The 17,465-nt window shown below is 44.7% G+C and overlaps 4 protein-coding genes across 4 annotated transcripts; all 4 read left to right on the forward strand.

The window, feature by feature from the left end:
- Positions 1-52: 52 nt before the first annotated feature.
- LOC142968416 (lactose-binding lectin l-2-like) lies at positions 53-2,732 on the forward strand. The gene has a single exon (XM_076108272.1). It carries the CDS (start codon positions 2,183-2,185, stop codon positions 2,669-2,671), a length of 489 nt encoding a protein of 162 aa, XP_075964387.1. The 5' UTR covers positions 53-2,182; the 3' UTR covers positions 2,672-2,732.
- A 2,226-nt stretch (positions 2,733-4,958) lies between these two features.
- On the forward strand, positions 4,959-6,974 carry LOC142968408 (lactose-binding lectin l-2-like). Its single transcript, XM_076108263.1, has one exon. It carries the CDS (start codon positions 6,374-6,376, stop codon positions 6,860-6,862), a length of 489 nt encoding a protein of 162 aa, XP_075964378.1. The 5' UTR covers positions 4,959-6,373; the 3' UTR covers positions 6,863-6,974.
- Positions 6,975-9,670: 2,696 nt separating this feature from the next.
- On the forward strand, positions 9,671-11,609 carry LOC142968454 (lactose-binding lectin l-2-like). The gene has a single exon (XM_076108318.1). The coding sequence runs from the start codon at positions 11,060-11,062 to the stop codon at positions 11,546-11,548; it is 489 nt and encodes a 162-aa protein (XP_075964433.1). The 5' UTR covers positions 9,671-11,059; the 3' UTR covers positions 11,549-11,609.
- Positions 11,610-13,834: 2,225 nt separating this feature from the next.
- On the forward strand, positions 13,835-15,789 carry LOC142968420 (lactose-binding lectin l-2-like). Its single transcript, XM_076108275.1, has one exon. It carries the CDS (start codon positions 15,242-15,244, stop codon positions 15,728-15,730), a length of 489 nt encoding a protein of 162 aa, XP_075964390.1. The 5' UTR covers positions 13,835-15,241; the 3' UTR covers positions 15,731-15,789.
- Positions 15,790-17,465: the final 1,676 nt, after the last annotated feature.

Genomic DNA, 17,465 nt, shown 5'->3' on the forward strand with positions numbered 1-17,465 from the left:
AGTATGAGGATGTACAGCACTCAATACTTAGTTGGGGCTCCTTTTGCCTGAATTACTGCAGCAATGCGGCGTGGCATGGAGTCGATCAGTCTGTGGCACTGCTCAGGTGTTATGAGAGCCCAGGTTGCTCTGATAGTGGCCTTCAGCTCTTCTGCATTGTTGGGTCTGGCATTTCGCATCATCCTCTTCACAATACCCCATAGATTTTCTATGGGGTTAAGGTCAGGCGAGTTTGCTGGCCAATTAAGAACAGGGATACCATGGTCCTTAAACCGGGTACTGGTTGCTTTGGCACTGTGTGCAGGTGCCAAGTCCTGTTGGAAAATGAAATCTGCATCTCCATAAAGTTGGTCAGCAGCAGGAAGCATGAAGTGCTCTAAAACTTCCTGGTATACGGCTGCGTTGACCTTGGACCTCAGAAAACACAGTGGACCAACACCAGCAGATGACATGGCACCCCAAACCATCACTGACTGTGGAAACTTTACACTGGACCTCAAGCAACGTGGATTGTGTGTCTCTCCTCTCTTCCTCCAGACTCTGGGACCCTGATTTCCAAAGGAAATGCAAAATTTACTTTCATCAGAGAACATAACTTTGGACCACTCAGCAGCAGTCCAGTCCTTTTTGTCTTTAGCCCAGGCGAGACGCTTCTGACGCTGTCTGTTGTTCAAGAGTGGCTTGACACAAGGAATGCCACAGCTGAAACCCATGTCTTGCATACGTCTGTGCGTAGTGGTTCTTGAAGCACTGACTCCAGCTGCAGTCCACTCTTTCTGAATCTCCCCCACATTTTTGAATCGGTTTTGTTTCACAATCCTCTCCAGGGCGCGGTTATCCCTATTGCTTGTACACTTTTTTCTACCACATCTTTTCCTTCCCTTCGCCTCTTTATTAATGTACTTGGACACAGAGCTCTGTGAACAGCCAGCCTCTTTTGCAATGACCTTTTGTGTCTTGCCCTCCTTGTGCAAGGTGTCAATGGTCGACTTTTGCACAACTGTCAAGTCAGCAGTCTTCCCCATGATTGTGTAGCCTACAGAACTAGACTGAGAGACCATTTAAAGGCCTTTGCAGGTGTTTTGAGTTAATTAGCTGATTAGAGTGTGGCACCAGGTGTCTTCAATATTGAACCTTTTCACAATATTCTAATTTTCTGAGATACTGAATTTGGGATTTTCCTTAGTTGTCAGTTATAATCATCAAAATTAAAAGAAATAAACATTTGAAATATATCAGTCTGTGTGTAATGAATGAATATAATAGACAAGTTTCACTTTTTGAATGGAATTAGTGAAATAAATCAACTTTTTGATGATATTCTAATTATATGACCAGCACCTGTATATATATTTTTGTTTTTTGTTTTGTTATGTTTTGTTTCTTTTTTCTTTTCTTTTCTTTGAATTTTTAAATAAGTACTAGACATCCTGATCCACACTCCATACCAGTTGGTGGCGGTAATGCACCAATTCATTGTTTGCCTACCGCCAATAAACCTCAAAAAAGAAAGAAAGAAAGTGATTGTCTGCCCCGCCCCTGATTGAATCCTCCTGTGTCTAATCACCTGCACCTCCCTAGTGTATTTAAACCCTGTGTGTCCCTTGTGTCAGTGTCGGTTCATCTGTTGTGTGACCTGCTCTGCTGAGGTATTTAATGGTATGTTCCCTGGTTTGCGCCTTGCTCTGCACTTTCATGTATGTATCCCTCTTGTTTGTTTTCTAATGACCTTTTTGGGGTTTTACCCTTTCCTTGGATTTCTTTATTGTAACACATTTTTGGACTCTCCTGCTCTGCAAGTTTTGTTTTGGACAATTTTTTGTTTTATTAAAATCACAGTCAAATGTTGTTCTAATCCCGTGTCTCTCTGCGTTTGGGTCCATCCCCTGCTACTCTTCTTGCTTAAACCCTGACAGTTGGAGGGGGTCTTGAGGAAATTAAAAATAAAAACGTATAGAAATTATTTATATTAATTATATCTTCAATGCGACTCCTCCAGGTGAGCTTTTGGTCGTATTCCGGCTTATGTTGAGATACTGTGTTTGCTGAAAGTGTTCAGCGACTAATGATAATATTGTGCCAACAGTGACAACACCCTCTCTGAAGCCTCTATAAGAAAGCAGCCTGTCTCGATCAACTCCAACACAACAACCCTCATCCTGCTCCTGCGACAGACATCAACATGCTTCTGTTCCTCTTCTTGTTTGGTCTGGCTCTGGGTGCTGTGCCTCCTCCTGATGACCATAAAATGAGTCTACAGAGGGTCGGCTGTCCCTTGTTCTGGTACAGCTTCAACGGCCGCTGCTACAAGTACGTCGCCTCAGACATGACCTGGGCTGATGCAGAGATCCACTGTGTCGGAGAGGGAGCCAACCTGGTGTCAATCCACAGTCTGCCGGAACAGAAGTTTGTCAAATTCCTGATCAAGAACTTTGACCCTGCTGAGGCGTGGACCTGGATCGGACTCAGTGACATCCACAAAGAAGGAACATGGCTGTGGTCTGATGGGTCTTCAGCCAGCTTTGTCTTTTGGCATACAGGACAACCAACCAACTTTAAAGGACGTGAGGACTGTGTTCACACAAACTTTGGCAGAGAAATTAAATGGAATGATTTACCATGTTCTCATAGATTACAATTTGTTTGTGCATCTCGCACAACTTGTCCTTAGTAACTAAAAAGGTTATGTTTGATTGAACTCTGACTTTCCACCTGTTCCTCTGTTATTATGCATAAAGCCTGAACAATAAAGATGCAGAAGATTGCACAGAAGTATTTTCATTAATCTTCATTCATGTTTGACACTAACGCAGGTCATTTAAATGGTGGGTAAAAGGAAATATTTATAAATATTTTTTTTATCTCATTTAGCAAAATGGGAATCTAACTGACAATTATGGGTAGGAAAGATCCTTTTCTTATAACTCAATCACGAATACAAGGGATTGTTTGATGGTGAACGTCTCAACAACATGGAGCACAAACACCCAGACTCCTTGCTCATTGTTCTTGGACTTCAACAGAGCAAAGAACTGCCTAAATACAGACAGCATATTAAGTGTAGCACCAGGGACAAAAACACACTGGACCACTGCTACACTGTCATAAAGGATGCATATCGCTCAGTACCCCGTGCAGCTTTGGGACTCTCTGATCATTGTCCGGTCCATCTTCTCCCGACCTACAGGCAGAAATTAAAATCGACAAAGCCTGTGGTCAAGACTATGAGGAGATGGACCAACAAGGTGAACCTGGAGCTACAGTCCTGCTTTGCCTGCACTAATTGGAGTGTTTTCGAGGCTGCTGCTACAGACCTGGATGGGCTCACTGACACTGACATCATACATCAGTTTTTGTGAGGACATGTGTGTGGTGAAAAAAACCTTCTGCACATTCAACAACAATAAACCCCGGTTTACTGAAAAACTCAGGCAGCTTCGTCGGGCCAAGGAGGAGGCCTACATGAGTGGGGACAGGATCCTTTACCAGGCCAGAAACACATTGACGAGGGAGATCAAGGTAGCAAAGAGGAGCTACACTGAAAAGCTGGAGAAAAACTTTTCAGCCAACGACCCCTCGTCAGTTTGGAGAGGCCTGGAAGTACTCACCAACTACAGGAGACCATCCCCCCCCAACCCACCCCACTGAGGCCAATCACCAACTGGCTGACGACCTGAATGTTTTTTACTGCAGGTTTGATAAGCCCACTTTCACCCCCCCCACCTGCCCCATCATCATCAAGCAACCATCTACACCCCCTGCCTCCTCCTCACCTCTCCCAACCGACCCCCCACCGGCACTGAGGATCTGCGAAGAGGATGTGGGTTGTCTCTTCCACAGACAGAAGATCAGGAAGGCACCAGGCCCAGACGGTGTGTCCCCCTCCTGCCTGAAAGTCTGTGCTGACCAGCTGGCCCCCATCTTCACGCAGATCTTCAACCGATCACTGGAGCTGTGTGAAGTCCCCTCATGCTTCAAACGCTCCACGATCATCCCGGTTCCCAAGAAATCCTCCATCACAGGATTAAATGACTACAGGCCCGTCGCCCTGACGTCTATGGTCATGAAATCCTTTGACAAACTGGTGTTGACCAATCTGAAGGACATCACAGGACCCCTGCTGGACCCCCTGCAGTTTGCCTACCGTGCAAACAGGTCGGTGGATGATGCAGTCAGTATGGGACTGCACCACATGCTGCAACACCTCGACTCCCCAGGGACATATGCAAGGGTTCTGTTTGTGGACTTCAGCTCTGCGTTCAACACCATCATCCCGGCAATACTCCAACCCAAACTCTCCCAGCTCACTGTGCCAGCCTCCACCTGTCAGTGGATCACAAACTTCCTGACTGACAGGACGCAGCAGGTGAGGCTGGGAAAAATCACATCCAGCACCCGGACTATCAGCACTGGCGCCCCCCAGGGGTGTGTGCTCTCCCCACTGCTCTTCTCCCTCTACACCAATGACTGCACTTCAGAGGACCCGTCTGTTAAACTCCTGAAGTTCGCAGACGACACAACGGTCATCTGCCTCATCAGGGACGGTGATGAGTCTGCGTACAGACGGGAGGTTGAACAGCTTTTCCTTTGGTGTGATCAGAACAACCTGGAGCTAAACAAGCTCAAAACTGTGGAGATGACAGTGGACTTCAGGAGGAGCCCCCCAACACTGTTGAGTATGGTGAGGGGGTCACCATACTCAACAGCACTGTGTCCGCTGTGGACACCTTCAAGTTTCTGGGATCCACAATCTCCCAGGACCTGAAGTGGGCTCCCAACATCAACACCATCAGGAAAAAGGCCCAGCAGAGGTTGTACTTCCTGCGACAGCTCAGGAAGTTCAACCTGCCTCAGGAGCTGCTGATCCTGTTTTACTCAGCCATCATCCAGTCTGTTCTCTGTTCCTCTATTACTGTGTGGTTTGGATCGGCCACCAATCAGGACAGGAACAGACTGCAACGGATTGTCAGGTCTGCAGAGAGAATCATTGGTTCCAGCCTGCCCTCCATCCTGGACTTGTACACCTCCAGAGTCAGGAAACGGGCTGGAAAGATCACTGCAGACCCATCACACCCTGGACACAAGCTGTTCCAACTCCTCCCCTCTGGTAGGCTCTACAGGGCTCTGTACGCCAAAACCACGAGACACATGAACAGCTTCTTTCCGCTGGCCGTCACTCTGATGAAGAATAAATAAGTAATATTGCACTACTACCTCTGTTTGCACTATTGTATTATACATATATATATATATATATATTTTGGGATATATTTATACTTATATTGTATATAGCTGTTAAATGTCCTTGTTTTTTCTTATATTTCTCTTGTTTATTGTATATATTTCATGTGTGTGTATGTACGATGAGGGTAATGTGTAACCGGAGGCAAATTCCATGTATGCGCACGCATACATGGCCAATTAAGCAGATTCTGATTCTGATTCTGATTCTGCAAAAGAACTCAAGAAGTGAGTGTTATCAAGTATTATTTCAATATCTTAGATGAATTAATATTATTAAGAAAATATGATATATATTTTAGTTTTTTGTTTTGTTATGTTTTGTTTTGTTTCTTTTTTCTTTTCTTTTCTTTGAATTTTTAAATAAGTACTAGACATCCTGATCCACACTCCATACCAGTTGGTGGCGGTAATGCACCAATTCATTGTTTGCCTACCGCCAATAAACCTCAAAAAAGAAAGAAAGAAAGTGATTGTCTGCCCCGCCCCTGATTGAATCCTCCTGTGTCTAATCACCTGCACCTCCCTAGTGTATTTAAACCCTGTGTGTCCCTTGTGTCAGTGTCGGTTCATCTGTTGTGTGACCTGCTCTGCTGAGGTATTTAATGGTATGTTCCCTGGTTTGGGCCTTGCTCTGCACTTTCATGTATGTATCCCTCTTGTTTGTTTTCTAATTACCTTTTTGGGGTTTTACCCTTTCCTTGGATTTCTTTATTGTAACACATTTTTGGACTCTCCTGCTCTGCAAGTTTTGTTTTGGACAATTTTTTTGTTTTATTAAAATCACAGTCAAATGTTGTTCTAATCCCGTGTCTCTCTGCGTTTGGGTCCATCCCCTGCTACTCTTCTTGCTTAAACCCTGACAGTTGGAGGGGGTCTTGAGGAAATTAAAAATAAAAACTTATAGAAATTATTTACATTAATTATATCTTCAATGCGACTCCTCCAGGTGAGCTTTTGGTCGTATTCCGGCTTATGTTGAGATACTGTGTTTGCTGAAAGTGTTCAGCGACTAATGATAATATTGTGCCAACAGTGACAACACCCTCTCTGAAGCCTCTATAAGAAAGCAGCCTGTCTCGATCAACTCCAACACAACAACCCTCATCCTGCTCCTGCGACAGACATCAACATGCTTCTGTTCCTCTTCTTGTTTGGTCTGGCTCTGGGTGCTGTGCCTCCTCCTGATGACCATAAAATGAGTCTACAGAGGGTCGGCTGTCCCTTGTTCTGGTACAGCTTCAACGGCCGCTGCTACAAGTACGTCGCCTCAGACATGACCTGGGCTGATGCAGAGATCCACTGTGTCGGAGAGGGAGCCAACCTGGTGTCAATCCACAGTCTGCCGGAACAGAAGTTTGTCAAATTCCTGATCAAGAACTTTGACCCTGCTGAGGCGTGGACCTGGATCGGACTCAGTGACATCCACAAAGAAGGAACATGGATGTGGTCTGATGGGTCTTCAGCCAGCTTTGTCTTTTGGCATACAGGACAACCAACCAACTTTAAAGGACGTGAGGACTGTGTTCACACAAACTTTGGCAGAGAAATTAAATGGAATGATTTACCATGTTCTCATAGATTACAATTTGTTTGTGCATCTCGCACAACTTGTCCTTAGTAACTAAAAAGGTTATGTTTGATTGAACTCTGACTTTCCACCTGTTCCTCTGTTATTATGCATAAAGCCTGAACAATAAAGATGCAGAAGATTGCACAGAAGTATTTTCATTAATCTTCCTTCTCATGTTTGACACTAACACGGGTCATTTAAATGGTGGGTCAAAGGAAATATGTATAAACATTTGGAATACATTTGTTTTATTGTTCCTTCCTCATTTAGCAAAATAGGAATCTAACTGACAATATGGGTAGAAAAGATCCTTTTCTTATAACTCAATCATGAATACAAGGGATTGTTTGATGGTGAACGTCTTGGTGGTATCAAGAGTTTAGAGCTTTCCTCCAAAGTAAATCTCAGGGCAAAAATCAAAGGGAATGACAACTGCTTTCTTGATCTATGATCAATCACTTGTCCATTGAGCTAAGTGCCTGTGTCATGGAGGGATACGTCTATAAAGTTTCTGTTTTAGCTCCGGCCCATTGTTTGATACTAGGATAATCTTTATAAGCATTATTCCATCAATAACTCTATAGAAAAACGAACACCAGAGGTCTCCCGAAGGTGCAGAGTTCAACAACTATTGATGAATATTTATTGCTCGTCTTTTCATTTTGGATTTCAGGTTAATATTTATCCAAATGCTCCTCATGCCCATTTCTCATTAGACTGTATTTCTGTTCGAATAGATGATAATTCTACAGTTTACTGTTATGATTCTATATATTTCTCAGTAAGAAATGCATCATTGAGTCCTGCAGCATAGATCAGTGGTTTGTTTAGGGATCACTGCATTTTCTTTCTTTACCACAGAATAGAATGTCCTTAAAATAGGTAAAATGATCACTGAGGGAGTATCGGTGTACACAGGGGAAATGCTGGCAATAATGTTAGCACTACAGTGGATAGAGGACACAAGACCATTGAGGGCAATCATTTGTTCAGATTCAAGTTCATTAGCCAGCTGATGGAACAGCCATTCAGAAAGTAGACCAGACATCCTTATAGAACTACAACAAACAAACAGAATTCAAATGATGGGTCCGACAGTCATATTCCTATGGGTACCAGCACATATTGGGGTCAAAGTAAATGTAATGGCAGATAAAGCTGCAAAAGAGGCCACAAAAAAACCTGCACTAATGTTGCAGTCAGCTTCAGTAAATCAGAAACAAAAAGTATCATTAAACAGAGGTTGAAGGAAAGGTGGAAGAAGACGGGAAAGGACGATGGTTTTACCGAGTTCAGAGGAAAGTGGGAGAAATGAGATGTGCAGGAAGGAACAGGAGAGAGGAAACGGTAATATCAGGCTTAGATTTGGACACACTGGCCTAAACAGTATGCTTCAAAAAATAGGTAAACAGGAAAATGCGACTATTGTTGGCAAGAGGAAACAATAGAACATGTTATTGTGCAATGTCAGAAATATGAGCAGGAAAGAGGGCAGCTGATTGGAGACCTCGGCAAGATGAAGGTACGGTTGGATATAGTGGATATATTCTGCAAAAGAAGTCAAGAAGTGAGTGTTATCAAGTATTATACCGTGGCTCACTGGGTTAAGAGGGCTGTTTGGTAAACGGTTAACGGTTCGATCCTTGACTGGGACGTGTCACGTGTCGAAGTGTCCCTGAGCAAGACTCTGAACCCCTAACGGCTCCCCGGGCGCCTGTCATTGGCAGCCCACTGCTCCCTATATACAGGGATGGGTCAAATGCAGAGACAGATTTCCCCTTCCGGGATCAATATAGTAAAAATATATATACAGGTGCTGGTCATATAATTAGAATATCATCAAAAAGTTGATTTATTTCACTAATTCCATTCAAAAAGTGAAACTTGTCTATTATATTCATTCATTACACACAGACTGATATATTTCAAATGTTTATTCCTTTTAATTTTGATGATTATAACTGACAACTAAGGAAAATCCCAAATTCAGTATCTCAGAAAATTAGAATATTACTTAAGACCAATACAAAGAAAGGATTTTTAGAAATCTTGGCCAACTGAAAAGTATGAGGATGTACAGCACTCAATACTTAGTTGGGGCTCCTTTTGCCTGAATTACTGCAGCAATGCGGCGTGGCATGGAGTCGATCAGTCTGTGGCACTGCTCAGGTGTTATGAGAGCCCAGGTTGCTCTGATAGTGGCCTTCAGCTCTTCTGCATTGTTGGGTCTGGCATTTCGCATCATCCTCTTCACAATACCCCATAGATTTTCTATGGGGTTAAGGTCAGGCGAGTTTGCTGGCCAATTAAGAACAGGGATACCATGGTCCTTAAACCGGGTACTGGTTGCTTTGGCACTGTGTGCAGGTGCCAAGTCCTGTTGGAAAATGAAATCTGCATCTCCATAAAGTTGGTCAGCAGCAGGAAGCATGAAGTGCTCTAAAACTTCCTGGTATACGGCTGCGTTGACCTTGGACCTCAGAAAACACAGTGGACCAACACCAGCAGATGACATGGCACCCCAAACCATCACTGACTGTGGAAACTTTACACTGGACCTCATGCAACGTGGATTGTGTGTCTCTCCTCTCTTCCTCCAGACTCTGGGACCCTGATTTCCAAAGGAAATGCAAAATTTACTTTCATCAGAGAACATAACTTTGGACCACTCAGCAGCAGTCCAGTCCTTTTTGTCTTTAGCCCAGGCGAGACGCTTCTGACGCTGTCTGTTGTTCAAGAGTGGCTTGACACAAGGAATGCCACAGCTGAAACCCATGTCTTGCATACGTCTGTGCGTAGTGGTTCTTGAAGCACTGACTCCAGCTGCAGTCCACTCTTTCTGAATCTCCCCCACATTTTTGAATCGGTTTTGTTTCACAATCCTCTCCAGGGCGCGGTTATCCCTATTGCTTGTACACTTTTTTCTACCACATCTTTTCCTTCCCTTCGCCTCTTTATTAATGTACTTGGACACAGAGCTCTGTGAACAGCCAGCCTCTTTTGCAATGACCTTTTGTGTCTTGCCCTCCTTGTGCAAGGTGTCAATGGTCGACTTTTGCACAACTGTCAAGTCAGCAGTCTTCCCCATGATTGTGTAGCCTACAGAACTAGACTGAGAGACCATTTAAAGGCCTTTGCAGGTGTTTTGAGTTAATTAGCTGATTAGAGTGTGGCACCAGGTGTCTTCAATATTGAACCTTTTCACAATATTCTAATTTTCTGAGATACTGAATTTGGGATTTTCCTTAGTTGTCAGTTATAATCATCAAAATTAAAAGAAATAAACATTTGAAATATATCAGTCTGTGTGTAATGAATGAATATAATAGACAAGTTTCACTTTTTGAATGGAATTAGTGAAATAAATCAACTTTTTGATGATATTCTAATTATATGACCAGCACCTGTATATATATTTTAGTTTTTTGTTTTGTTATGTTTTGTTTCTTTTTTCTTTTCTTTTCTTTGAATTTTTAAATAAGTACTAGACATCCTGATCCACACTCCATACCAGTTGGTGGCGGTAATGCACCAATTCATTGTTTGCCTACCGCCAATAAACCTCAAAAAAGAAAGAAAGAAAGTGATTGTCTGCCCCGCCCCTGATTGAATCCTCCTGTGTCTAATCACCTGCACCTCCCTAGTGTATTTAAACCCTGTGTGTCCCTTGTGTCAGTGTCGGTTCATCTGTTGTGTGACCTGCTCTGCTGAGGTATTTAATGGTATGTTCCCTGGTTTGCGCCTTGCTCTGCACTTTCATGTATGTATCCCTCTTGTTTGTTTTCTAATGACCTTTTTGGGGTTTTACCCTTTCCTTGGATTTCTTTATTGTAACACATTTTTGGACTCTCCTGCTCTGCAAGTTTTGTTTTGGACAATTTTTTGTTTTATTAAAATCACAGTCAAATGTTGTTCTAATCCCGTGTCTCTCTGCGTTTGGGTCCATCCCCTGCTACTCTTCTTGCTTAAACCCTGACAGTTGGAGGGGGTCTTGAGGAAATTAAAAATAAAAACGTATAGAAATTATTTATATTAATTATATCTTCAATGCGACTCCTCCAGGTGAGCTTTTGGTCGTATTCCGGCTTATGTTGAGATACTGTGTTTGCTGAAAGTGTTCAGCGACTAATGATAATATTGTGCCAACAGTGACAACACCCTCTCTGAAGCCTCTATAAGAAAGCAGCCTGTCTCGATCAACTCCAACACAACAACCCTCATCCTGCTCCTGCGACAGACATCAACATGCTTCTGTTCCTCTTCTTGTTTGGTCTGGCTCTGGGTGCTGTGCCTCCTCCTGATGACCATAAAATGAGTCTACAGAGGGTCGGCTGTCCCTTGTTCTGGTACAGCTTCAACGGCCGCTGCTACAAGTACGTCGCCTCAGACATGACCTGGGCTGATGCAGAGATCCACTGTGTCGGAGAGGGAGCCAACCTGGTGTCAATCCACAGTCTGCCGGAACAGAAGTTTGTCAAATTCCTGATCAAGAACTTTGACCCTGCTGAGGCGTGGACCTGGATCGGACTCAGTGACATCCACAAAGAAGGAACATGGCTGTGGTCTGATGGGTCTTCAGCCAGCTTTGTCTTTTGGCATACAGGACAACCAACCAACTTTAAAGGACGTGAGGACTGTGTTCACACAAACTTTGGCAGAGAAATTAAATGGAATGATTTACCATGTTCTCATAGATTACAATTTGTTTGTGCATCTCGCACAACTTGTCCTTAGTAACTAAAAAGGTTATGTTTGATTGAACTCTGACTTTCCACCTGTTCCTCTGTTATTATGCATAAAGCCTGAACAATAAAGATGCAGAAGATTGCACAGAAGTATTTTCATTAATCTTCATTCATGTTTGACACTAACGCAGGTCATTTAAATGGTGGGTAAAAGGAAATATTTATGAATTTTTTTTATCTCATTTAGCAAAATGGGAATCTAACTGACAATTATGGGTAGGAAAGATCCGTTTCTTATAACTCAATCACGAATACAAGGGATTGTTTGATGGTGAACGTCTCAACAACATGGAGCACAAACACCCAGACTCCTTGCTCATTGTTCTTGGACTTCAACAGAGCAAAGAACTGCCTAAATACAGACAGCATATTAAGTGTAGCACCAGGGACAAAAACACACTGGACCACTGCTACACTGTCATAAAGGATGCATATCGCTCAGTACCCCCGTGCAGCTTTGGGACTCTCTGATCATTGTCCGGTCCATCTTCTCCCGACCTACAGGCAGAAATTAAAATCGACAAAGCCTGTGGTCAAGACTATGAGGAGATGGACCAACAAGGTGAACCTGGAGCTACAGTCCTGCTTTGCCTGCACTAATTGGCGTGTTTTCGAGGCTGCTGCTACAGACCTGGATGGGCTCACTGACACTGACATCATACATCAGTTTTTGTGAGGACATGTGTGTGGCGAAAAAAACCTTCTGCACATTCAACAACAATAAACCCCGGTTTACTGAAAAACTCAGGCAGCTTCGTCGGGCCAAGGAGGAGGCCTACATGAGTGGGGACAGGATCCTTTACCAGGCCAGAAACACATTGACGAGGGAGATCAAGGTAGCAAAGAGGAGCTACACTGAAAAGCTGGAGAAAAACTTTTCAGCCAACGACCCCTCGTCAGTTTGGAGAGGCCTGGAAGTACTCACCAACTACAGGAGACCATCCCCCCCCAACCCACCCCACTGAGGCCAATCACCAACTGGCTGACGACCTGAATGTTTTTTACTGCAGGTTTGATAAGCCCACTTTCACCCCCCCCACCTGCCCCATCATCATCAAGCAACCATCTACACCCCCTGCCTCCTCCTCACCTCTCCCAACCGACCCCCCACCGGCACTGAGGATCTGCGAAGAGGATGTGGGTTGTCTCTTCCACAGACAGAAGATCAGGAAGGCACCAGGCCCAGACGGTGTGTCCCCCTCCTGCCTGAAAGTCTGTGCTGACCAGCTGGCCCCCATCTTCACGCAGATCTTCAACCGATCACTGGAGCTGTGTGAAGTCCCCTCATGCTTCAAACGCTCCACGATCATCCCGGTTCCCAAGAAATCCTCCATCACAGGATTAAATGACTACAGGCCCGTCGCCCTGACGTCTATGGTCATGAAATCCTTTGACAAACTGGTGTTGACCCATCTGAAGGACATCACAGGACCCCTGCTGGACCCCCTGCAGTTTGCCTACCGTGCAAACAGGTCGGTGGATGATGCAGTCAGTATGGGACTGCACCACATGCTGCAACACCTCGACTCCCCAGGGACATATGCAAGGGTTCTGTTTGTGGACTTCAGCTCTGCGTTCAACACCATCATCCCGGCAATACTCCAACCCAAACTCTCCCAGCTCACTGTGCCAGCCTCCACCTGTCAGTGGATCACAAACTTCCTGACTGACAGGACGCAGCAGGTGAGGCTGGGAAAAATCACATCCAGCACCCGGACTATCAGCACTGGCGCCCCCCAGGGGTGTGTGCTCTCCCCACTGCTCTTCTCCCTCTACACCAATGACTGCACCTCAGAGGACCCGTCTGTTAAACTCCTGAAGTTCGCAGACGACACAACGGTCATCTGCCTCATCAGGGACGGTGATGAGTCTGCGTACAGACGGGAGGTTGAACAGCTTTTCCTTTGGTGTGATCAGAACAACCTGGAGCTAAACAAGCTCAAAACTGTGGAGATGACAGTGGACTTCAGGAGGAGCCCCCCAACACTGTTGAGTATGGTGAGGGGGTCACCATACTCAACAGCACTGTGTCCGCTGTGGACACCTTCAAGTTTCTGGGATCCACAATCTCCCAGGACCTGAAGTGGGCTCCCAACATCAACACCATCAGGAAAAAGGCCCAGCAGAGGTTGTACTTCCTGCGACAGCTCAGGAAGTTCAACCTGCCTCAGGAGCTGCTGATCCTGTTTTACTCAGCCATCATCCAGTCTGTTCTCTGTTCCTCTATTACTGTGTGGTTTGGATCGGCCACCAATCAGGACAGGAACAGACTGCAACGGATTGTCAGGTCTGCAGAGAGAATCATTGGTTCCAGCCTGCCCTCCATCCTGGACTTGTACACCTCCAGAGTCAGGAAACGGGCTGGAAAGATCACTGCAGACCCATCACACCCTGGACACAAGCTGTTCCAACTCCTCCCCTCTGGTAGGCTCTACAGGGCTCTGTACGCCAAAACCACGAGACACATGAACAGCTTCTTTCCGCTGGCCGTCACTCTGATGAAGAATAAATAAGTAATATTGCACTACTACCTCTGTTTGCACTATTGTATTATACATATATATATATATATATATTTTGGGATATATTTATACTTATATTGTATATAGCTGTTAAATGTCCTTGTTTTTTCTTATATTTCTCTTGTTTATTGTATATATTTCATGTGTGTGTATGTACGATGAGGGTAATGTGTAACCGGAGGCAAATTCCATGTATGCGCACGCATACATGGCCAATTAAGCAGATTCTGATTCTGATTCTGATTCTGCAAAAGAACTCAAGAAGTGAGTGTTATCAAGTATTATTTCAATATCTTAGATGAATTAATATTATTAAGAAAATATGATATATATTTTAGTTTTTTGTTTTGTTATGTTTTGTTTTGTTTCTTTTTTCTTTTCTTTTCTTTGAATTTTTAAATAAGTACTAGACATCCTGATCCACACTCCATACCAGTTGGTGGCGGTAATGCACCAATTCATTGTTTGCCTACCGCCAATAAACCTCAAAAAAGAAAGAAAGAAAGTGATTGTCTGCCCCGCCCCTGATTGAATCCTCCTGTGTCTAATCACCTGCACCTCCCTAGTGTATTTAAACCCTGTGTGTCCCTTGTGTCAGTGTCGGTTCATCTGTTGTGTGACCTGCTCTGCTGAGGTATTTAATGGTATGTTCCCTGGTTTGGGCCTTGCTCTGCACTTTCATGTATGTATCCCTCTTGTTTGTTTTCTAATTACCTTTTTGGGGTTTTACCCTTTCCTTGGATTTCTTTATTGTAACACATTTTTGGACTCTCCTGCTCTGCAAGTTTTGTTTTGGACAATTTTTTTGTTTTATTAAAATCACAGTCAAATGTTGTTCTAATCCCGTGTCTCTCTGCGTTTGGGTCCATCCCCTGCTACTCTTCTTGCTTAAACCCTGACAGTTGGAGGGGGTCTTGAGGAAATTAAAAATAAAAACTTATAGAAATTATTTACATTAATTATATCTTCAATGCGACTCCTCCAGGTGAGCTTTTGGTCGTATTCCGGCTTATGTTGAGATACTGTGTTTGCTGAAAGTGTTCAGCGACTAATGATAATATTGTGCCAACAGTGACAACACCCTCTCTGAAGCCTCTATAAGAAAGCAGCCTGTCTCGATCAACAACAACCCTCATCCTGCTCCTGCGACAGACATCAACATGCTTCTGTTCCTCTTCTTGTTTGGTCTGGCTCTGGGTGCTGTGCCTCCTCCTGATGACCATAAAATGAGTCTACAGAGGGTCGGCTGTCCCTTGTTCTGGTACAGCTTCAACGGCCGCTGCTACAAGTACGTCGCCTCAGACATGACCTGGGCTGATGCAGAGATCCACTGTGTCGGAGAGGGAGCCAACCTGGTGTCAATCCACAGTCTGCCGGAACAGAAGTTTGTCAAATTCCTGATCAAGAACTTTGACCCTGCTGAGGCGTGGACCTGGATCGGACTCAGTGACATCCACAAAGAAGGAACATGGATGTGGTCTGATGGGTCTTCAGCCAGCTTTGTCTTTTGGCATACAGGACAACCAACCAACTTTAAAGGACGTGAGGACTGTGTTCACACAAACTTTGGCAGAGAAATTAAATGGAATGATTTACCATGTTCTCATAGATTACAATTTGTTTGTGCATCTCGCACAACTTGTCCTTAGTAACTAAAAAGGTTATGTTTGATTGAACTCTGACTTTCCACCTGTTCCTCTGTTATTATGCATAAAGCCTGAACAATAAAGATGCAGAAGATTGCACAGAAGTATTTTCATTAATCTTCATTCATGTTTGACACTAACGCAGGTCATTTAAATGGTGGGTAAAAGGAAATATTTATGAATTTTTTTTATCTCATTTAGCAAAATGGGAATCTAACTGACAATTATGGGTAGGAAAGATCCGTTTCTTATAACTCAATCACGAATACAAGGGATTGTTTGATGGTGAACGTCTCAACAACATGGAGCACAAACACCCAGACTCCTTGCTCATTGTTCTTGGACTTCAACAGAGCAAAGAACTGCCTAAATACAGACAGCATATTAAGTGTAGCACCAGGGACAAAAACACACTGGACCACTGCTACACTGTCATAAAGGATGCATATCGCTCAGTACCCCCGTGCAGCTTTGGGACTCTCTGATCATTGTCCGGTCCATCTTCTCCCGACCTACAGGCAGAAATTAAAATCGACACAGCCTGTGGTCAAGACTATGAGGAGATGGACCAACAAGGTGAACCTGGAGCTACAGTCCTGCTTTGCCTGCACTAATTGGCGTGTTTTCGAGGCTGCTGCTACAGACCTGGATGGGCTCACTGACACTGACATCATACATCAGTTTTTGTGAGGACATGTGTGTGGCGAAAAAAACCTTCTGCACATTCAACAACAATAAACCCCGGTTTACTGAAAAACTCAGGCAGCTTCGTCGGGCCAAGGAGGAGGCCTACATGAGTGGGGACAGGATCCTTTACCAGGCCAGAAACACATTGACGAGGGAGATCAAGGTAGCAAAGAGGAGCTACACTGAAAAGCTGGAGAAAAACTTTTCAGCCAACGACCCCTCGTCAGTTTGGAGAGGCCTGGAAGTACTCACCAACTACAGGAGACCATCCCCCCCCAACCCACCCCACTGAGGCCAATCACCAACTGGCTGACGACCTGAATGTTTTTTACTGCAGGTTTGATAAGCCCACTTTCACCCCCCCCACCTGCCCCATCATCATCAAGCAACCATCTACACCCCCTGCCTCCTCCTCACCTCTCCCAACCGACCCCCCACCGGCACTGAGGATCTGCGAAGAGGATGTGGGTTGTCTCTTCCACAGACAGAAGATCAGGAAGGCACCAGGCCCAGACGGTGTGTCCCCCTCCTGCCTGAAAGTCTGTGCTGACCAGCTGGCCCCCATCTTCACGCAGATCTTCAACCGATCACTGGAGCTGTGTGAAGTCCCCTCATGCTTCAAACGCTCCACGATCATCCCGGTTCCCAAGAAATCCTCCATCACAGGATTAAATGACTACAGGCCCGTCGCCCTGACGTCTATGGTCATGAAATCCTTTGACAAACTGGTGTTGACCCATCTGAAGGACATCACAGGACCCCTGCTGGACCCCCTGCAGTTTGCCTACCGTGCAAACAGGTCGGTGGATGATGCAGTCAGTATGGGACTGCACCACATGCTGCAACACCTCGACTCCCCAGGGACATATGCAAGGGTTCTGTTTGTGGACTTCAGCTCTGCGTTCAACACCATCATCCCGGCAATACTCCAACCCAAACTCTCCCAGCTCACTGTGCCAGCCTCCACCTGTCAGTGGATCACAAACTTCCTGACTGACAGGACGCAGCAGGTGAGGCTGGGAAAAATCACATCCAGCACCCGGACTATCAG

Source organism: Anarhichas minor, unplaced genomic scaffold, assembly GCF_050575085.1.
Source record: "Anarhichas minor isolate MPS153535 unplaced genomic scaffold, ASM5057508v1 ptg000040l, whole genome shotgun sequence".
NCBI classification, from domain to species: domain Eukaryota; kingdom Metazoa; phylum Chordata; class Actinopteri; order Perciformes; family Anarhichadidae; genus Anarhichas; species Anarhichas minor.